The 22276-nt window shown below is 42.1% G+C and overlaps 2 protein-coding genes across 6 annotated transcripts in view; one reads left to right on the plus strand and one right to left on the minus strand.

Annotated features, from left to right (window-relative positions):
* Window positions 1–232, minus strand: part of PPIP5K2 (diphosphoinositol pentakisphosphate kinase 2) — a 50812-nt gene extending 50580 nt beyond the window's left edge. For 2 of the 4 annotated variants that reach the window (XM_040091154.2, XM_058424143.1), the window contains exon 1: window positions 81–232. The gene's annotated coding sequence lies outside the window, so the exon portion shown is untranslated. The remainder of the gene's footprint in view (window positions 1–80) is intronic. The other 2 variants (XM_040091152.2, XM_040091146.2) reach the window with 1 other exon arrangement.
* Window positions 35–20747, plus strand: GIN1 (gypsy retrotransposon integrase 1). Of its 2 annotated transcripts, XM_040091156.2 has the most exons (9): window positions 2405–2442; window positions 3868–4013; window positions 4915–5108; window positions 6172–6275; window positions 16273–16480; window positions 17156–17344; window positions 17440–17607; window positions 18047–18335; window positions 20081–20747. In XM_040091156.2, exons 2-9 carry the CDS (start codon window positions 3875–3877, stop codon window positions 20377–20379), a joined length of 1590 nt encoding a protein of 529 aa, XP_039947090.1. In that variant the 5' UTR covers window positions 2405–2442; window positions 3868–3874; the 3' UTR covers window positions 20380–20747. The 2 variants fall into 2 exon arrangements, 1 of the variants encoding a protein (XP_039947090.1); XR_005704524.2 differs by lacking the exons at window positions 6172–6275; window positions 16273–16480; window positions 17156–17344; ... (1 more) ...; window positions 18047–18335; window positions 20081–20747 and adding exons at window positions 35–94; window positions 1755–1840 and having other exon boundaries at window positions 2398–2442; window positions 4915–5973.
* Window positions 20748–22276: the final 1529 nt, after the last annotated feature.

Below are 22276 nucleotides of genomic sequence, written 5' to 3' on the forward strand. Positions count from 1 at the left end.
ATCTCGGGGCGCCGCCGCGGCCGTCGCTGTGGTTGGTCTGTCCCGGAAACTGTAGCGCCGGCGACGGGCCTTGCCGGTACCTCTGCCGGAGCAGGTGCGTGCCTGGCTGTCCTCGCCGGGCCGAAAGGGCGGCGAGAGACGGTGGAGGGAAGCAAAAATGTCGCGTTGGTGTCGCTTCCTGCACGCGCGGGTTGCGAGGCCCAGGGGCCGGTCACTCTCGACCGCGGCTCCCGGCATGCCCTGCGCGGGCGCATTGTACGCTGGGGTGTGTAGTGCTGTGGGCGGGAGGGAGGATGTGGAGGCGCCTTCCCGAGAGGAATCGCTGCTGGGAGTTCTGGATGACGGCTGACGCTGCCGCGGGCGGCAAGACGGGGCCTCGCATGCCTACCTACTCGGCCTTATACGCGCCAGCCCCAGCCCTCTGTCACTCTTGCAAAACAGGGAGGAATATAGGCGGGTCTGTCAGTCTGACACACTTATTTAGAAGCGCTGGGTTAGAAAAGTGATGTTTTAAAGCTGTGTACTGGAGATAGCCTACAAAGGGAGCTGGAGGGAGACTTCTTATGTGAACATATACTGATAGGACAAGGGGGAATGGATTCAAAGAAGGGGAGCAAGTTTAGATCAGATGTTAGGAAAAAATCTTTACCGAGAGGATGATGAGGCGCACTGAAACAGGTTGCCCAGAAAAAATGTGTCTGTCCCATTCCTGGAAGTGTTCAAGCCCAAGTGGGTTTAGGGCTCTGAGGAACCTCATCTAGTGGAAGTTATCCCTGACCATGGCAGCTGTTTGGAAGCTGATGATCTTTAAAGTCTGTCCCAACCCTAATCATTCTGTGACTGTGACTCCGGGCTCAACAGGCAATTTCTGTTTCTTGTAGAACAGCAGTCAGAGGTAGGGGAATTGGTAGAAAGCTGGACTAAAAGAATAGTTTTGCAGTTAGGATTGTGTTTGTGTGTAGGAGAAAATGGGTATTAAAAGATGAAATAGCTGAGTGGTAATAGGTGTGACTGTTTTGGCTAAGCTACTAAAGCCAGAAGACCTCTGGTGATATGGAAGTTTCATTCTCTTTGCTAAAATACTTTCTAATATATACTTTTCAAGCTCCAAAGGTACTAAAAAATAGACAGCTGATTTTATGTTTTTGATTTTTAGCCTACCAGATGCATTGTGATTATTGAGAGACAACATATTAATTATCTGAATAAATAAGAAAACCAGAAGATTTTATAAATTGTTCTTTTCAGGGCTGGGTTTTTTTGGCACTTTTTTAGAACTAGGCCAAACAAAGTAAATTAGGCAGTGAGGGAAAAGATTAGTAGGGCCACAAGAAACTAAATATCCGGGAAGGAAGCTTGTATTAGGCAGCAGTCCAGCAGATTTACGCACTTAACAGTTTGCCGGGTCAGGACCCTGCTGAATTAATGTATGTGTGTGCTACATAGTACATTCTTCATTGGCTTACCTAAGCTCTTCAAAATGCTTGTAACAGAAGTTGCTATTGCAGGAGTGTGGATAGTGTGTCTGCTTAGCTGAAGTGTATGGTGTCTTGTTGCTGTGCAACTTCATTTTATTAAAGTGGGCAATTTGGGGTTCTCTGGAGTATATTTGCTGTTTCAGGCAAGTTTCAAAAGTACTGTAAGAATAAAGATTGTTTTGTAAGATCTTCCCATGTTTGAAAGTGTCTATCATCCCTGTGGCTAAGTGACAGGTCACACTGGGCTAGTTTTGACTTCAGATAACTTAAGTGCAGGACTGGCCTTGAGGAAACCCGTGAGGAAAACTTGAATTTGTGCTCCTGGCTGTAGCCTCCCTGACGCGACTAGACGGCCGCTGAAGGTAAAGGAAGAGTCTTGACTCTCTGACTTCGGGTGGGATATTTCTGCTTTTATTCTTATGTCCTGCTCAGCTTTGAAGACCCTTCCCGATGGAGAGCCGATGCCAGAGAGTGCTGGCCCCTCCCCCGCCATGGCTTTTTCCCCCGGGGGGCGGGGCCCATGGGTGAGACCCAGAGGCACCACCCAATCAGTGATAAAACAGGATTAGGTTACATCTCAGTCAGGGGGATGGGCACTGCTGGGCAGGGACAGATAGAAAAGAATATTACCCAATTAATACATTACAACACCTGGCAGAATGGATATTTTAATTGCCCTTCACCAGTGCTCTTTTACTGTGAGAAATACTAGTTAATTGACTTTTTTTAAACAACAGGAACATTAATTTACTTCATGGTAGCCTCACCTCCTTTTCTGCTGTTAGTTATCCAATTTACCAGCTTGGTGGGTTGGTTTAGCATGTGCTGTCAGACATAAAGTTACGGGAAACTGCTGTGTCAGGCCAGTCCCATGTTCTGGCTCCTCCCTTCCCTGTTCTAAAACCCTCTTTCTTCACAGGTGAGATCGTGGTGTTGGGAAGTACGTCTGTGTTAGTTCTCTCAGGTATGAAAATTTTACTTTAAAACACTAATGCTGGATGACAAGAGCCTTGGCTTGTTTTGAAAACCAGCTCTAGGTTGTATAAAATGAAGTATTCAGTGAGGCAAAATTCTTGTCACATTTTGAATGGGAAGTTCATGGCATGCATTTGCCGTTGCTAACAGCAGTGCTTAGCTCAGGTTGCAGGTTCCAAAAATAACATATAGCATTTTGTTTTCTGGGAGGAAAGGATGAAATGAAAGCAGGCATAATCACTCTTAAGAGGTCTTTATCTCCTTCCCACCAGCATAGTAAAGGTAGGTCAGAATTTATAAATTGAAAGATAGACATCTTGTCTTACTCATTTAGTTTTCAAATAACATTGCCACATAATGAGATGATGTGCATTCCAGAGTGACCAGTTACTGTCATTTCCCCATAAGTCACTTGGCACATATGGCAGGCAGACTAATTACTCTTTTTAGCAGTGTCTTAGGGTGACTTAGGGTTTTCTCCCAAATTTGCCCAAAACCATGACAAGCAGGCTATGTATTGCCACAGTCAGGCACTGGAACAGTGGCAGGATAAGGAAGAAATTTATTTAATGCTGTGGGCAAGCAGTGTTCACCATGAAATTCTGACATGATAGGTGCCAAGCTTGATCCTGCTCCTGCATACATTGACAAAAGCAGGACAAAACTGCTGTGTTGTCTATGTTGCTGCAACAGATTTGGAAAAAAACAAACCACTTATATCATGTAGAGGCTGCATCAATAATCCTGCCTGTGAATATTTTGATTTTTCATTATTACATAAGTAAATTTTGATGCTATTCTTGCTAAACCCAAACATGCTTTATATTAGTGGCACATTTTACTAATGACACTATTGTTTATTGATGTTATCAAGGAAGTCAGCTTATATGAAGGAATGAGTTGTCACCTCACATGCAGAGTCTGGTTTGAAATTTCAAAATCTAATTGCCTGATTAATTAGTGAAAAAAAAATTAAAATTCCACTGGTTTCTCTCTGGGAAGTTGTTTTTTTTGTTTTTTTTTTCCTATTTTCCTGTATAGACTTTTCTCAGCTAAGGTGGATCTTTGGACAATCTCCAGCACAACTGAGTTTGAGAGGTATCCTCCAAGAGTGAGAAGAATTACTTCTTTCTCTTTGATACCATTTCCTTTTCCTGTCCAATGAGTGTAGTAGAAGTCTCCATTGTGTGGAAATTTAAAAATATAGTTTGACAAAACCAGCTCTGCCTAGAACAAAATTAGTGTTTCAAGCAGTGTTCCTTGTTGCTAAAGTTGTAAGTGGATGGGTATAGTAGATGGTGTAACCTCTTCTTAGAGGCAACCAGGTTGCCTCTGAGCTACAAATAAATCGGTAAGAACTTGAAAAAGTGCTTCTCTGACAATTTATCTAATAAATTCTGTGTATTTTGTTCAGATTGGCAATGGTTCGTAGTGGAAAAAGTGGTGGGCTCCACCTGAAGCAGATTGCATACTACAGGCGAACAGGGGAATATCATCCCACAACATTATCAAGTGAAAGAAGTGGAATCAGGAGAGCTGCCAAAAAATTTGTTTTCAAGGGTAAAGCTTTTCTCTCAAATTATGCTAAATATAGATATTAAGGTGAAGATTTCCTAATATGAAAAAAGTGAGATCTTGCTCTACAGCATTCTGTGATTTTAATAAACATTCTCTATGAGACAAATGCTCTGCATATCCCTGGTTAATATGTAACAGGATGTTTGTAGAAATGGAAGCTCAGTCTGCTTTAGTCCATTCCAGGACAGGTTTATTTATCTATATAAAAGCCAAACCTTGTTTTATATACTGTAGAAATATGTAGTCACTTCAATCCATAATTGAAAGGATTACAGAAAGGGAAATAGATCTGCAGCTAGAGAGAAGGAATGCTCCATCCAGTCTGGGGGATGGCTGGACAGAAGTGCAAGGACACCTTTGCCATCAGTCACCTGAGAGCCTCCAGGCCCTTCTCAACTTTATTGCAGCCCTGGGAGATACATGAGCCTTCATGAGGCGTTGTAGTCTGCTGTGCTGCCTCAATCCCATCAAAGCTGCCAGTGTTGTATAGAGAGAAAGCAGGGAGGAGTTAAATCTATCATTATCAGTGTCAAGGTTGCTGGCAGGCACCCAACAGCTTCACAAACAACAGTTTCAAGGCTCCTACCTCCCCTTGCCAGCCCCAGTGTTAGTTTGTGTTTCAGTCACACTTCCTGTGGGAATGCTGACTTGCATTCTGACTTTGCATTCTGACTTGCCTGTGTAACTCCTTGTGTCCAGATAATAAACATGGCTGAACTAATGGCTCTTTGGAGGACATAATTTAAATGTTTGTAAACAAAAAGCTATGTTTATACCAAAGTGAACTTAGTATAATAAATTCTATTCTGAATCATGCTCAGTAGTTTAATAAACTAAATAGAAGACCAAGCACTTGCTTATAATTTGCTGGTACTTCTTTCAGAAAACAAGTTGTTCTATGTTGGAAAAGACAGAAAACAAATGCGCCTGGTAATTGTTTCAGATGAAGAGAAGAAAAAGGTCCTCGAGAAATGCCACAAAAATGCTGCTGGCACTCATCATGGTATATCAAGGACACTGACTTTAGTGGAGTCTAATTACTACTGGACCTCTGTAACAAATGATGTCAAGCAGTGGGTATGGCCTCATAGCTACAGGATACTTTATACAGTCTGTTACAAACATTTGGTAATCCTAATAACTTTGGTACAGCAAGTACCTAGGCTGTTTCATGAAGAGGAAATGTGAGTTTGCAATTACACTGCGACTGGTCATCTTGGCAATGCATGGTGTTTGTTTTTATTCTTTTACTACTTTTTAGTCTTTTACTACTGGCTTGCACACCGCTATGGTGTGGTGGGGGCCATAATCTCTTTTGGTAGGCAGGGCACATCCAGTCTCTGAGAGAGATTTCTTGTGCAAGGACTCTCACGTATCTTTGTTAGGATGTAATGTATGACCAGAGTAGCTGCCAGCAGATAAGAATATGAGAACGGTGTCTCTGCTTTACACTTAGGTGTGTTCAGGAAATAGTTACGTTCATCAAAGCTTGGGAAGGTTCCTTCTCTTTCACCCAAAGATACAGCAGCAGGATTTGGTCCCTCAGGAAACTGTATGTAAATATCCTTTAAGGCCAAATTACTGCTGCTATCAGCTTGCTGCATCACCTGACTTCTTAAAGTTTATGTGCAACTTTTACGTGAACTGAAAATGAGTCTTTCCTTTCAATTTATATTGGACAAAGGTTCTCTGTCCCGTAGTTTGTTATGTATGGAAGATTATGTACAATTCCAGTGTTTTCAGCCATAGCATACATAGAGGAGCCAAAAGGGGAATGATTAGGACTTCCTGTCACTCCCAGTTGCTTCCTACTCCCTTTATTATTTACTGATAGTAATGGATTTTAAAATTTGTACTGTGGACTTGAAGAAGCACAGTGCTTTCAGAATGGAGAGAATTCAGCAATGAGTTCTTTTACATGTCCCTCTCCTGGCATTCAATATTCTTGGGTTTTGTTTTGGTTTTATGCTGTTTCTGAAAAATCTAAGCATAAAAAATTGTAAGAAAGGTGATAAATTTGTTCTGCATTGCCTGGTCTGACCTGATTTACAGAGAAATAGTGAAGATCTATGATTCTGACGGTTGTCATCGCCTCACTGTCACTTTTCATTGATAATATCTTCCCTGATGTCTTCTCTAGGTTTATGCTTGCCAGCATTGCCAGGCAGCAAAGAACACAGCCACCATAGTGCCCAAAATACACCCTGTCAAAGCAGACGACCCATGGACAGCAGTCACCATAGAGCTAATGGGACCTGTTATAAATAAGATCGACCAAATTCAAAGTATCAAAATTTCGAATTTTATTTTGAGACAAAATATCAGTCTCGGAAAGCCACAATTTAAAAGGACAGCGCCGAGCCCGGGATCGGTGCCGGGTGAACGCGGATAACAAGCTCTGTCAGCCTGGTATCCCCCCCAAGTTCACAATTTCTGGTCTCCGGCTGTCCCTTTTTATACACAAGATCGCGGAGTGAAGTCCGAAATTCTGACGTTATCCTCTCCGAGGCGTCTTCATTAATTATTCAAGTCCTGGTATCGGAGGTCTGAATAGACCGGTAGGGTGGAACAATGCTGTTGATGATCGGGCCCGGGTGTGTCGTGTATATGTTAATTTCAGCGGAGACGAGTAGAGATATCCATCTGAAGTGATTATCTTGGTCTCCGGACTTGTATCTTCTTCTTCCGTGGTTCTTTGTTTCCTTTCAGGGATTCCCGGCAGCAATAGTTTCAAGGCCCCCTCTCTGGTAATTCCAATCATACTTTCCTCGTGTCCCTCCTGTGCTTCCCAAGCCAGGAAATTTCTAATTTTTAGTTTCTACATTTTACCTTTACTTTATGTACATTTGAACACATTTCTAACATTCATATTTTATACAGTTCAACATTTACCTTGTATAATTTGATAACACGAATTAACTTTAGCACATTTATCACAATCCCCCCTCTTCCAAATTCACCAATTTAATTCGTGTTCTGGTTATAGTCTTTTTTCTCTGTCAAGATAAAAAAGCCTCTTAACCATTATTCTGTTAACCTTTCCCCTGTCGTTTTGTTCCAATATGTTCTCTCTATGTTTCCTCCCTGTATCTGGGCTTCAAATTTTTCTAACACCTGAGCCGCAGTACTTCTTTCCTCGGTTAAATTCATAATTTTTGAGGTGGCTTTTTCTTTGGCTAATCCTCCTGAAGCTAATTCCGGATCCATAGGAAGGGCTGCTATTTGCATTCCCTGGACCACAGTGTGAATTAGTCTTATTAGGCAAGGTATTAAACAAGGCAAGAACACTAACCCAGCCACTGAGCACAGGATAAAGAACCCCACCTTCTTCCACCAATCTCCCGTTCCAAATATTTGATCCCACCATGATGCTTTTAGGATCGAATTCCATTTCTGCACTGGGACGTGCGCCACTTTTTTAATTTCTGCAGCCAAATCTCTAATAGTTTCTCCATAGTCATTGATTTCGATACAGCATTCTGAGTCATTAAATTTCCCGCACACACCCCCTTCCTCTGCTAGTAAATAGTCCAGAGCTATTCGATTTTGGTATACGAAAGCTCTCATTTGTGAGTGTTGTTTGGCTAACAATTCCAGGGCGTCTGAAGTGTGGTTAGACACTATTTCTACTACAGCCTGTAGCCTGATTAGCCGGTTCAATAAGTATACTGGGGTCCTGTAACCCCAACTTCCATCCTGTGCCCAGGTGGCTGGACCATAGTATTCTATGATGCGCTCTGCAGGCCATTCTTCCTCTCCCCATTTCTGATTCCCTCCCACTTGTGGGAGTCCTTTCTTTACCTCTCGCTTTCTCCTGCTGAGGGTTTCATACAAAGGGGCCCCTAGCAAATTGCTACCAGTTCTGGGGAGTGTAAAGAAAGAGGGTCTAATCATACCTAGGGTACAGGACCCTTTCCATTTCCGGGGCAATTCACTGTAAGCTCTTTTCCCACAGATCCAATAAATCCCGCTGGGAGCTTTCCATTTAATGTCTATATTTTCCGGTTTGTCCCAAAATTCCACCAGTTCAGTTAAGGAGTAATATGGGTTAGCGTTAGTGAGTTCATGCCAACAGAGTTCAATTTCCTCTACCCAATTACACTTTCCTTGCTTCTCTTTTCCCCAGTACCCATTTGGGGGTTCTGGTTGCCACATTTTGGATCTGTTGTTGGAATTTACAGCCAGAGTGGATAGACAAGGGGTGTATCCCACTACATCACTGTACACATTCCCTTCCCTACTAATACAGATTGTCCCTATTACTCGTTCATCCAGTGTCCACCCTCCTGGCCGGGTTAAAGTGTTTAAGATTTTATTATCCCATTTTAGTAACTGCTCAGGAGTTAAACTCTCACCTTTCCATGGCCATCTTTCGGCGGATTTTAATCCTCCGCAGATCCAACAATTAGTTAGCCCTAACTCGGTAGCAATCTCCTGTACCAAATCCAGGAAAAGATTTTTGCTGGAAGTAGCCAGACTCCAATCATTAGACTGTTTTTCCAATTGATCATATTGTTCACTTAATGTCCTCATTCTTTCCTGCTCCATTCTCTTTTTCTTAGCTGCCAATTCTTGTCGTTTAAATTCCAGGGCTACCTTTTGTATCTTGTTCTCAGGGTCTAACCCTTCCTCGTCCTTGGAAAAGCAAAAAACTTTATCCATTCTTAAACAAACCCTTTCATCGTTCTCCCCCAACATATCGAGTAATATAGGTCCATTCGCTAAAGTAGCTGTTTGCAATTTCTCATTTTGTCCCACCCAATATGTTTTCCCGTTCAAGGCACACATCTTCAGTTTCCTCTTATCATAACATAAAGGGTTAACTTGGAGATATCCCACAAAGGTACTCTCCTTTTTCCCTCCAATCCACACAGTTTTGTTACATTCTTTGCATGTTGTGATCAAAGGAAGACTGCTCACCTCCCTCCTTTTCCTAGCCGTTGCCATCGGGTGATTGGATTTGTTCAATTTAACCCCTTCATTCCACTGACGATTCTCCCCCCTTTTTGGTGTAACCCAGTCTACTCGTACCCTGGATTCCAAAACTCTGTTCCGGGTAAGGTTTGGAGGGACCGTGGGGAGATTAGTTTCCATCCCCATCCCCTCTTGGGGTTCGTGGAGGCCATTCGTGGGGCACATGGCTTGACTCAGGATCACCAGGGTTACCCATAGGCCTATCCCTCTGCTCCACCCTTCGCCCGTTGGGTTGCCACCAGCGGCGGGGTAATCCATCTTCTTGGCAGCAGGGATATTCTTCCGGGTCCCTGCCGGTGCTTCTCTGAGCATATCGCCTCTTGTACTGCTCCCACCTCGTTCTCCTTATTTGATCTCCTCTACAGGGTACTTTCAACGTTCTCCTGCACTCAATTACGAGTGGATCCGCCCTTTTATTCAATCCTCCCCTTAACCCTTTAGTGTAATAGTGGAACCACTCAGGAGAATCCAATTCGAACAATCCCGATTCTGTGGCAACGTATAGGAATAGATTGGTAAGCCTGACCTCCTCCTCGTAACAAGGTACACACAAATTCCAAGGTCTAGCCCCCCGGACACAATGAGTTACCCAAACTTGTTCACAATACCCGCACTTAAAATGAACAAAAGGATAGCAGGGACATCCTGCCTGAGTGCAACTTATCCGATAAGCGCTGGTCATTGGGTGTCTCGGTGAATTCTCAGCTTTAAATCCCCAGGTGCAGAGGTGATTTTCCACTGCGGAGAGCTGCTGTGTTGTTCCACCTTTTTCACTCGGGAGCAATGGGTCCAGCCTTTCTCTGCTGTTCTCACGGCAGTATCTGTTGTGAGGAGGACGAGGAAAGGTCCCTCCCAATGCGATGACAGCGGTGCTTCTTTCCACGCTCTGATCAATACTTGATCGCCCGGCTGGATCTTGTGGATAGCAAACCCCAGCGGGGTGCTTTGTGCTATTAACCCACGCTTCCGGAGTTCCTGCAAATTTTTGTTAATCACAATGATATAAGACTGGATCTGACAATCCTCCACCCGGGGATGTCCAACTGGCATTCCATGCTCATAAGGCATTCCGTACAACATCTCGAATGGAGATAATCCCGAACCGGAATGAGGTTGTGTTCTGATGTTTAGGAGGGCTAGAGGGAGGCATTTTATCCAAGTCATTCTAGTTTCTAGCATAAGTTTTGACAATTGTGCCTTCAGAGTTTGATTCATTCTCTCTACTTGACCTGAGCTCTGAGGATGCCATGGGGTATGATATTCCCATCTGATTCCCAGAGCCTCTGCTAAGCTTTTTATGACCTTGGATGTAAAATGAGTTCCCTGATCTGAATCAATGGAATCAGGGATTCCATATCTGGGAATTACTTCCTCCAATAATCTCCGTGCTACTGTTTGAGCTGTAGCCCTAGGGCTAGGGAATGCCTCCACCCAATGTGTTAATTGGTCTACTATCACTAGCAGATATCTATATCTACCTATTTTTGGTAACTCTGTAAAATCCACTTGTATTCTCCCAAAGGGGCGATATGCTAAAGGACGTCCCCCTAATGCATTGTGTTTGACCTTTGATTTATTAATTTTCTGGCAGACCAAGCAACTCTGAACCTCCTGCTTGGCTAACTCGAAGATACCCTTACATCCAAAAAATTTCAAAAATTGTTCTGCTAAAGCTTGAGTTCCCCAATGAGTTTGTGCATGCAATCTTTTTAATATGATCCTTGCATAAGCCTTTGGGATCAATTCTCGACCGTCAGTCAATTTCCATTTCCCATCTATTAAATTTCCCCCCATTTTCTTGAAATCCTCAATCTCCTTTTCTGTGGGATGAGGAGAACCTTCTCCAAAATTTTCTGTCCTGCTTTCCAGGGTATCCAGGGTTAGGAGAGCTGCTTTCCTGGCTTCCTGATCAGCCAAATTATTCCCACGTATTCTGAACTGTAGTCCAGCCTGGTGACTCTTTACATATACCACTGCAATAGCTTTTGGTTCCCTTACTGCCTTGAGAATTTGCCTTATTAGATCCTCATGTATTAACCCTTTTCCTCTAGTGTTCACCAGTCCTCTTTCCTCCCAGATTTTCCCAAAGGTATGCACTACCCCAAACGCATACTTTGAGTCAGTGAAAATAGTTCCTATTTTTCCTTTAAGTCCTTTGAGTGCTTGCAACACAGCATACAATTCACATGCCTGAGCTGACCATGAAGTGCCCAAGGGGCCTGACTTTATCACTCCCCCAGTTTTCCCATCTATAATTGCATATCCTGATTTTCTTTTCCCTTCTATAACCCTGGCTGACCCATCTACAAACCATTTTTCCCCTTCTTCGAGCTCCTCGTCCTCCAGATCTTCCCTAATTTTTGTTTGTAATTCTACTAGGTCTATACAGTTGTGTATAGGCTCTGATGAAGCTTCCCCAAACAGGAACCCAGCAGGATTACTTGCTTGTGTTGTCCTTAATTCTAATTCTGGAGCATGAAGGAGAATGGCCTCATACTTCAACAATCTGGCATCTGTGAGCCATTTTTCAGCTTTTTGTTGTAAAATAGTTCTTACATTATGTGGAGTATAAACTGTGATGGGAGCCCCAAAAGTAATCTTTTTGGCTTCTTCTATCAATAAGGCAACTGCTACTATCGCCTGTAAACATGTAGGCCACCCCCTGCTTACAGGGTCCAACAATTTTGAAAGGTAACCTACAGGCTTCCTATCCCCAGCCCATTCTTGTGTCAATACCCCATGTGCTGTGTGGTTTTCTACATTCACAAATAATTGGAATTTCTTATTGATATCTGGGAGGTTCAATACTGGGGCAGTCACCAAAGCACCCTTTAATCGCTCTAATTCCTTATCATCCTGTTCTGTCCATTTTATCCTCTCTGCAGTTAATTTTTCATACAAAAATTTTGCTTTTTCACTATATCCTTCTATCCACTGCCTACAATAACCTAACAGCCCCAATAGCTGACGTACTTGTCTTTTGGTTTTAGGGGGGGGCAGTTCTATGATTCCAGCTACCCTTGCAGGGTCCAATTTCTTTTTCCCTTTTACTAACCAATGCCCTAAGTATTTCACCCCAGATTCTGTGAACTGTAACTTTTGTTTTGCTACCTTTAATCCCTTTTCCCCTAAAAAGTTTAACAAATCAATAGTGCATTCTCTTACACCTTCCTCTGTTTCACCAGCCACCAGTAGATCATCTACATATTGTAAAATCTTGGTCCCTTTCCTAGGGGAGAACTGACTTAGCAACTTTTCCAATGCTTGTCCAAATAAATTTGGGGAGTCCACGAATCCTTGGGGAAGTGAGGCCCACCTTAACTGTTGTTTCCGGTTAGTGTCTGGATCCTCCCATTGGAATGCAAAAAAATCCCTGCTGCCTTCAGCTAAAGGGCAGGTCCAAAATGCATCCTTTAGGTCTATAACACTGTACCAAGTATCTCTCGGGGAGATCCTATTCAGAAGGGTGTAGGGGTTAGCCACTACAGGGAACCGAGTTCTTGTTCTTTCATTTATGGCTCTTAAATCTTGCACTAACCTATAATTCCCATCTCCCTTTTTAACAGCCAGTATTGGGGTATTGTGTCTGGACATACACGGCTCCAATATGCCCTTTTTGATCAAATCCTCTATTATAGGTTTCAGCCCCCGCCTCCCTTCTAGAGGGATTGGGTACTGCCTGATCCTTATGGGATCCTCAGGCTTTTCAATCTCAATTGATATAGGTTCCATAGCCAATTTCCCCGCTTCCTTCCCTGTGTGCCATACCTTGGGATTAATTTTGTCCTCATCTTCACAGGTTAGTTTATATATACTAACCGTAATCTGTGAATTCCTTATGATGAGGTTGATCCCCAGTGCAACCATCAAATCCCTACCCAGCAGGTTGTAATCAGCCTCTTCTACTAGCAACATATCTCCCAAACAAATTTTATTCTCTGATTCTATTTCCACATTCTTAACTATAGGTACCTTGAATGGCTCCCCTTTAGCTCCTATAACTACCATAGAATCTTTACTTACTCGGCATCCCGGGGGCAGCTGCTTGAATGTACTTTTCTCAGCCCCTGAATCTACCAAAAAATCCATTTTTGTTCCCTGGGGTCCTATTTTCAATGTTATCAAGGGCTCTCCTGATGTTATGGACCCCAAAAGATAGAGCCCCTGACTTCCCTAGTCCTCCCGGAACATCTTCTCATCTCTCATCTTCTTTGGACAATCTTTTTTCATATGTCCCTTCTTTTTACAATAGAAACATTCCATTCCCTCTATCCATTTTCCTGAAGTCCCCTTTTGCGGGCGTGTGGCTCCCCTCGGAGGTGCTTTCCTTAAGGGTTTCTCCGAAGCTTGTGGGCGTTCCTGTTTCTGGGCTTCCCTTACTGCAGCTACTAACACCCTAGCCTGTATTTTCTGTTTTTCCTCGTCCCTTCTCATGTAGACTTTCTGGGCTTCCCGCAGTAATTCCTGCAATCCCTTCTCCTGCCACCCCTCAATCTTTTCCAGCTTTTTCCTGATATCCTCCCATGATTTTGCTACAAATTGGGTTTTTAAAAGTACCTCCCCCACGGGAGAATCAGGGTCTGTCCCAGAGTATATCTGGAGGCTTTTTCTCAACCTTTCCAACCATTCTGTGGGGGTCTCATCTTTCCCTTGACATTCCCCAAAGACCTTGCTCAGATTTTGTCCCCGGGGCACGGCCTCCCTTATTCCCTGTATGATGATGTTCCTCATATCAATCATGCTTCTCCTACCCTCCTCAGTTTGAGCATTCCATCGGGGATCTTGGCTTGGCCATTTCTGATCTCCAGGAGTGCTCTGAGGGTTCCTCCGTTCCCATTCCCGTATCCCCGCTTGTCTGATCATTTCCCTTTCCTCCGTATTGAACAAAGATCTGAGAATAGCTGTAAGATCTTCATACGAATAGATGCTAGTTCCTAAGAATTCATCTAGTCTTTCGGAGACCCCTAAAGGGTCATCCATAAGTTTTCCCATCTCCTTCTTAAAGGCTCTCACATCACTGGTATTAATCGGGACGTTTACGTACCCGATAATTCCTGGAGCAGTGGGAATTTCCCTTAAGGGGAAAAGATTTGCTCTTTCACCTTCCCCTTCACTCTCCGTCTCATTCATCCTCTTTAGTTGTCTCCTAGTCCTCCTAGCGGGAGGTGAGTGTTTTGCTTCTGCCCAACCCTGCTGTGTGTTTTCAGGAGAATTAAAGAAAGCCGCCAGATCTAGATCAGGCAACAGGTCATCTCGGGCTGGCGCAGGGGTGTCTGTACTTTGTGTACCTCTTCCCAGTGACTGAGTGGCTTGTACAGGTTCTAGCGGGGGAGGGAGCCCGACCGGTGGGACCGGGGCCACTGTTCGTGACTCCAACGGAGGGGCAGAGGGGAGAGACGGGGATATAGGAATCCTCCGTCCCAGAGGGGGTCCCAATCTCCCCGGGTTCTGTGGATTGTTCTGCTCAGGGAGGGGAGGGGGTGAGGGTACTATGTAAGGTGGAGGCAAGTTGTCTAAAGGCTCCCACTTATCCCCGGAAACATCGGCAGGGTCCTTTATCCTTATGGGTAGTAATTTTGCATCAATTCTACCCCAGACCCCCGCATATTCCCGTTCTTCCACAGTTCCCTTTTCTCCGACATAACGTACCAGTGCCTTACATATCCATTCTTCAAATGTTCCAAACACGGGCCAAATTACGTGATCCCGTATTTCTACCCCACCCCATACTTCTATGCAAAAATGCACCATCCGTTTCTTGGATTTTCCCTCCCTTATGGGGCATTCTTCCCAATGTTCTAACATCCATCCCAGCGGGCTCTCAACTGGGATTTCAGGGATTCCTTTACCGGTTCCCCGCTTTGGTTTCCTAAGATTCCTTTTGCTAGCTTTGCTTTTTGTCTGTCCCATGGTGTGAGTTTACCAGATACTAGCCCTTTGTGGGTGATCGCTCCCCCCCCGGGTTTCCTCTGGTGTATGCGAGCTCTCTTCTCCTTACTTCCTTCCCGGACCGTCCCTGGTCCAAGGCTGGAAGGTTTACCAGTCCCCGGAACTCTTGTAAGGACGTAACCTTCCCTCCCAGCCTTCCTGTGACCGACCCCCCTTTCCGAAAACTCCCCGAGTTTTCAGGGCTTAACGTGTGAGGTGCGTTTTACCCCCGAAACTTTCGCTTCCCCCGCAACCGACCACGCCCCTCGCGGGACTATGGAACTGCGATTTTGGGGTCCCACTCGCTTCGTGATAAAATCACGTCTCACTCACACGCTCGGTCACTCCCCACTCAACCACGCAATACTTACGATCCTTTTCCTGCGTGGATTCTTCGTGCACGTAGATTTTTATGAGTAGATTTCTTCACCGCGGCTCCGGAGGTTCTGCTTCCAAAGAAAAACCTCCCCGAGTTCCCCGAGAGCTCTGACCTCGCCTATCTCCCTTTTAAATGTGGCTTTCGCTGTTTCGTTCGTCGTGTGGTTGATCGGTTCCTCCCGGATACCCCAGTTCCGCCAGGCCGCTGAATTCAGCGGTGCGCCTCCTGGTCAGAGACGGGGGTCCCTCGGGGGTCCCGGTATCACTCCAATCACGTCGGGGTCACCAGAATTGTTATAAATAAGATCGACCAAATTCAAAGTATCAAAATTTCGAATTTTATTTTGAGACAAAATATCAGTCTCGGAAAGCCACAATTTAAAAGGACAGCGCCGAGCCCGGGATCGGTGCCGGGTGAACGCGGATAACAAGCTCTGTCAGCCTGGTATCCCCCCCAAGTTCACAATTTCTGGTCTCCGGCTGTCCCTTTTTATACACAAGATCGCGGAGTGAAGTCCGAAATTCTGACGTTATCCTCTCCGAGGCGTCTTCATTAATTATTCAAGTCCTGGTATCGGAGGTCTGAATAGACCGGTAGGGTGGAACAATGCTGTTGATGATCGGGCCCGGGTGTGTCGTGTATATGTTAATTTCAGCGGAGACGAGTAGAGATATCCATCTGAAGTGATTATCTTGGTCTCCGGACTTGTATCTTCTTCTTCCGTGGTTCTTTGTTTCCTTTCAGGGATTCCCGGCAGCAATAGTTTCAAGGCCCCCTCTCTGGTAATTCCAATCATACTTTCCTCGTGTCCCTCCTGTGCTTCCCAAGCCAGGAAATTTCTAATTTTTAGTTTCTACATTTTACCTTTACTTTATGTACATTTGAACACATTTCTAACATTCATATTTTATACAGTTCAACATTTACCTTGTATAATTTGATAACACGAATTAACTTTAGCACATTTATCACAGGACCTTTCAATGTTACAAACAGAAGTCACAAATACATCATAATTATGACAGATTTATTTACAAGATGGACTGTTATCTTACCACTGCGTGACACTTCAGCAGCTGAAATTGCTAAGGCAATCATAAATGTGTTTTTCTTATATGGGCCACCTCAAAAGATGCCTATAGATCAAGGGAAGGAGCTTGTTTATCAGGTAATTATTGACATGGCTGGTTAATCTCTTTTTTTGTTGTTTTTTTCCCTCAAAAAAAAATCACTTAGATTTGAATTTTAGATTATTTTTTCAATTAAAGTAAAAAAACTAAAATCTTTCTCAAAAACAAAGGAGTTTGCACGTACAAAAAAATATCAAACTGATTATTTGCAATTTAAATGCTATGCAGTGTTTCCCAAGGCTTTATTCTTTGTAAAAAGAACAAATTAAAGTTATTTCCTGGCAGTCATAGTGCATGTTTTGTCACTCACTTGAAGTGGCACAAGTTTGCACACTGCAGTCTGCTGTATATCTTTCATTCATATTGCCCAGTATAGCAATAGCTAAGGTTTTTGACATTGGCTTATAGTGATTATGAAGGACTTATCACACTTTGTTCCTCTCAGAGATCATAAAGTCTGTGACATGGAGGTAATGGCAGATTGAGTTAAGTGGCAGAAATGTGGTTAGGAACCATCAATGACTGGCTCCTAAGCCCTATTTACTGCTTTAGCTCTCATTCACACTCCTGGTGTGTTTTGTGCCAATATGTACGTAAGATTTTTCCTAGTCACCATCATATCAACAAAAGGGGTGGAAAACTGAGTTTTTTTACTTGAAATGGGATACAGAACAGGGGAAATGTTCACTAACTGTGTTCTTATTCTTTTGAAGATAAATGAAGAACTATTTGCCCTGTTTGGAATGAAACAAATTGTATTGTCTCATCCTCAGACAGATGATGTAAATGAAAGAATGTCCAAGACAATCAAAACTTTCCTTAATAAGTATTGCGTAGACCATCCAAATGATTGGGATGAACATTTGTCTGCTATAGCCTATGCTTTCAATTTGACAAATTTGGTATGTGAAAGTTGTTCTTCTTTTGACTGAAGTCTTCCAAAATGTCTGCAAAGCTGTGTGCTAAATTTTCTTGCTTTTGGTCCCCATAAAAATAGGAGCCAGATCAAAACACTCCATATTTCCAAATGTTCAACCGTAACCCACATGTTGTTGAGCCCATGAATATATGTGTGGAAGAAGAATGCGGTAGTTTTGCCAAAATATTTGAAGCAACTAAAAAACTCAGTCAAGCACTAGAGGAAGAGAAAAACTCAGATTGTAAGGTAAATGGTATGTGTTTGAATTTGACTAGTAAGAAGACTGAAGATAAAGATGAAAAGGCATAAACTAACCTTTTAAAATAATGTGGGGGTTTGAGTGGTGGTTTTTAGTTTGTCTTCCTTCCCCTGTGATCCCTTAATTTCAGTGTTACACATCTCGTATGTATTTGGAGGGAGTAACCTTAAAAGAGACCTATTGTCAAAAGTTTACTATGTCTGACTTAGAGGGCAGAAGAGAGAAGTTGAAAACTATTGCCTATGGACTGGTGCTTTATGAAGATAAAAGCAATGTCTTTATCACTTTGTCAGTCCCACATAGTTACAAACTATACACATCCAAAATAACTCTGTCATGCTTAAGCACTGTTAACCAATGCTACAAAATTGCATGATTACTTTTGGGGGGAAAAAAAAAAAGTAATTTACATGTATCTTTCTATAGGCAGATAAAAAAACTTCAGATGAACAAAAAATCAGACCCAAAATTACAGTCAAAAGGAAGCCAAAACAATTAAATACTCTTCAACTTAAAGTTGGTCATGAAGTCCTCAGGCAAAGGAAAAACTGGTGGAAAGATGGTCGTTTCCAGTCGGAATGGATTGGTCCTTGCGTCATAGATTACATCACAGAAAATGGCTGTGCAATATTAAGAGATTCCACAGGATCCAGGCTGAAAAGACCCATCAAGATGTCTCACCTCAAGCCATATATAAGAGGGTCCAGTGAAAAAGGTGTATATAATTTTTTTAAGTTTGTATTTTTATATATGTAAAAACAAGTTCCATTTTCTGTTTTAACATCTCTATTGTGGTGTTAGGTTACTAGAATGAAAAAGTATCATTCACTCACCAGTGGGAATTATAGTAGCACACAAAAAAAATAATGTAATAGCTGTACTTTACTGTAAGGAGAATAGCAAGTGTGAGTAACATCAAACTATGCAGAGCATGGAACAGAGCTCATGAATAATGTTCAAAGTCTTTTTAAAAATAGCCCCTCTTAAAGTTGCTCCTAATCACTGGCTTGGCTCTATTCGTGCTGGCTGATAGAAGTATAAGAACATGCTAGAAGTATAAGCAGGCTGAACTGTGTTCAAGGAGCATTTTCTGACTGTGTTTCTGTTTTGGTGTAGGCGGGATTCACATTAATTTTGCTTATGCAATGGAAACTTTTTCTTTTTTACAACATTGGAATGTCTTCTAAAGCCTTAAAATAGGAAGACTACATCAGAGAGCTGCTTTTGGAATAGTTTATTTTAAATTATCCTAGTAAGGAAGTCAGTTCTCTTATAAGAGCAAATAAAATTGTCATTCTCCGTGGTAGGATGGCTAGAAATTTCCAAAGATTTGGATAACTTCTGATCTTACATATTCAGCATGCCCTTTCATGAATCAAACAATGTCAGCTCTTTCTTTTCTGCTTATCCTGTCTTTGAGTCACCAGAGGCATTTTTAAAAAAATTTAATACTTTGTGTCCAGAAGACTTCTGTCACAGAACAAGCTGCTTTTTACTTTGGAGTTCTCGAAGAGCAGAACAATTGGCACATGTGGTCAAGCTTTGGTTCTTGTAAATGTATAAACTACACTGAGATGGTAAATTAAGAGGTAAACATCACCTATTAAAGCTGAGAGATTTTTCAAAGCTGAAACTGATTCTAGAATTTCATGGAACAAGCTGTAATATTTATGTCAGTCGTCAGTTAGATTTTTGTAATGAAGATACTGATTTCATGTCATGTCACGAGGCCGCTACTTTTTTTGGATGATCACTCTGTGCCTTTCGATTCCTCATTAAATTGCTGATGTGCGAGGAGGAAGTCACACACACATCAAGCATAAAGATAATGAGCAGCTATTACAATAACATTTGGTAAATTGTGTTACTGTAAAAAAAGCTGAAAGTAGTGGTCTTTGTAGTATTAGAGCCTAATATATTTACTGCTGAATAATTCATTTACTGCAGAAGCTGTGCATAAACATAGAATTCCCTTTTTCAGGAAGTGACTGTCTTGGGCTTGGCTGGGATAGATTTGGGGGGTTTTTGGTGTTTGATTTATTTTTTGCTTACCTACGTTACTTACTTTTTATGGTTTAAGAAAGCCTGTTGTGTTAAGATTTCCCAGTGAGAGCATGAAGAAACCATATTTATCCCAGTGCATGCACAAAATGAAAAGCTTTATATGTCCACTTATTCAAGCTGTTAGTTCAACAGGTGACTATCACAGACATCAAGCTAGTCAGTGACTTAGCTAAGAGGAGCTCTAAATGTGGATCATCACAAGGATTATTTTGTGGATATAATGAGATGCTGAACATTTGATGCTCAGTGAAATTGGGAAATTCACATTAGGAGTCTGCTGTCACTCAAACATTCTTGTCCTTTTTTGGAAATTGTTTTGAAAAGTAAATTAGCATCTCACTAACATTTTAAGTATGGCTTTAGGGATCTGAACTAATGGCTACTTTCCTTTTACAGACAATCGTTACATTCTACAAAGTGCAGTAGTTTTTGACCATGACTATATTGGCTTATCTGAAAGATCTGATCATTCAAGCCAACCAGACTCTGTTGCTGAAGAGGAAATAAATGCCTACAAAAGAGATGTCATGCCTGCTGTACAGATTCCACCTGCATCCTGCAAAGACCAAGAATCAGCAGATGATAAACAGGAGTCTGATCTGAGAGAAGTTCATTGCATTGAACCAAACACTGCAAAGCCAGAGCAATGGCCTTCACCTTGTTGGACCCTTCAGACAAAGACAGAGGATACTTAAGCATGTGTCTTCTATCACATTTCATTGTCAAGCAGTTTGGAACTACTGTGGCAATCTGGGAAAAAAAGAAAAAAAAAAAAAAAGCTCCAACTTCCTTAGCCCAATCCATTTTATTCCTTTTTGAATCTAAGAGTGCTTCATTTGTCTGCGTGTTAAGAAAAAGCACATATTCCAATCATGCTTTTAAATTTCGGATTTTGTGGGTAGAATGGCAATGTGGCTGTGCCTTACTGTTATCCTCTCAGGAGCCAATGCATCATTTTGTTGTAATGACCTTTTCCATTTAACCCTTGGATGACTCATTCCTAATGTGCACTGTGAGATTAATTAAACCTAAGCAAATTGGTGTAAATTTTCCTTCTACTACAGAGAAGCTAATGTCTTCCTTTTCCTTCTTTCTGGGAAGCTGCAGCCTCTGACTTCTACAACTTTTAATTTCTAGTCTAATCTGTTTAAGTTCTCACAAAATAATAAAACTGCCAAAATCAAATACATGTAGTGTTCTATGCATGAAATAATGAGGGCTTCAGCTGTTTCCTGCTCATCAAAAGTCTGCTAGGCAGTTTTAACAGTTCAGGTATGTGAAAAAATCTTAAGAGCATTTAATAATCATTTGTGCTGTTTCCACAAACATCTGGTTCTCCATTTCAGTTACCTCTTCACTGAGCCTGTGCACATTGGGAGATTTTCCATGGTCAGTGGGCTTTGAAAGGTGAAATACTGGGATTAACTTTTTCTCTGATTTCCTTGAGTAAGTTGTTACTGCTCTGGACTTCCTGCTGAGAAGACTCTTTCTCAAAGTCAGCAGTACAGGAATTTTTTCATGTGGAAAACAGGTGAGGGTGTTGTTGGTTGGTTGGTTTTTTTGTTTGTTTTGTTTTGTAGGGGATTGACATGAAGATGTGGAAAACTGAATTGAGCAATTCAGCAACTTCTGGATGATGCTGTAGAAGATTTGCTTATCTTGCTCTCTGATTTTGTGTGTTCCCTCTCATTTCTGTTCCTGAATGTCATATGACTTGTAACACAGGTGGAGGTAAGTACTATTCATTAGGAGTTTTCGGTTAATTTTAGGCAATTAGATGTGGTTGTCAAGAGTGATTAAGTACCTACCTCCTAAAAAAAAAAAATTCACATGTACAGTATAGTATGTCTTCGATATCATGATGCATCTGAGTGGGAAAAGAGCTCAGCACTATGACAGGATCCTATCTTAAACTTCAAATGAAAAATAATTAATACTCAAACTATTTTGTGTCTTCTGAAACTGCAGTCCTACAGATACAGTTTTTCTCCACCAAGTCTTCAGAAAGTCTTTCTGAATTGTGTATGTGTGCACACACAGAATAAGTATTTATTTTTATATATCATGCTTTTGAAGAAAATACTATTGTCAGGGATGAAACTGGAGTGTATGGCATTGTTTGTAAGACTTTTCTGCTTTGGTAGCTGCATAAGAGAACCAGCCTCTTTTATTTTTTTCTTACTCCAAGTGATTAGTTCCTGAATTGTGCACAATACATCAGAGCTGTTTTCTGGGGCAGCTCTGGGATAACACAAGTGCTGTGGAGTTGTTAGAGCTACACTGAAGAGAAAGAAAATGCTGCAGTGAGAGAGTAATGGGGAAAACATAGAAATATTTAACATATTGCTGATTGTTTGGGCTTCTTGGTAGTTTTGGTCTACTATATTAACAAGCAGGCATTAGTGACTTATCTGTGCACTGAAATGTGGTCTTCTCTGCATGAGGGAGGTTCATGGAAATAAAATACAGGGTTTTCAAACTACTGACATGAGGAACGTCACTGGAAACAAAACCATTGTTTGGCCAAAACTGACGCAAGAAGGCAAAATTTAGCAATGTCTTGAAGAGATGGGTACTACACTCTTCTGCACG

This window comes from Hirundo rustica, chromosome Z (assembly GCF_015227805.2).
Source record: "Hirundo rustica isolate bHirRus1 chromosome Z, bHirRus1.pri.v3, whole genome shotgun sequence".
NCBI lineage: Eukaryota > Metazoa > Chordata > Aves > Passeriformes > Hirundinidae > Hirundo > Hirundo rustica.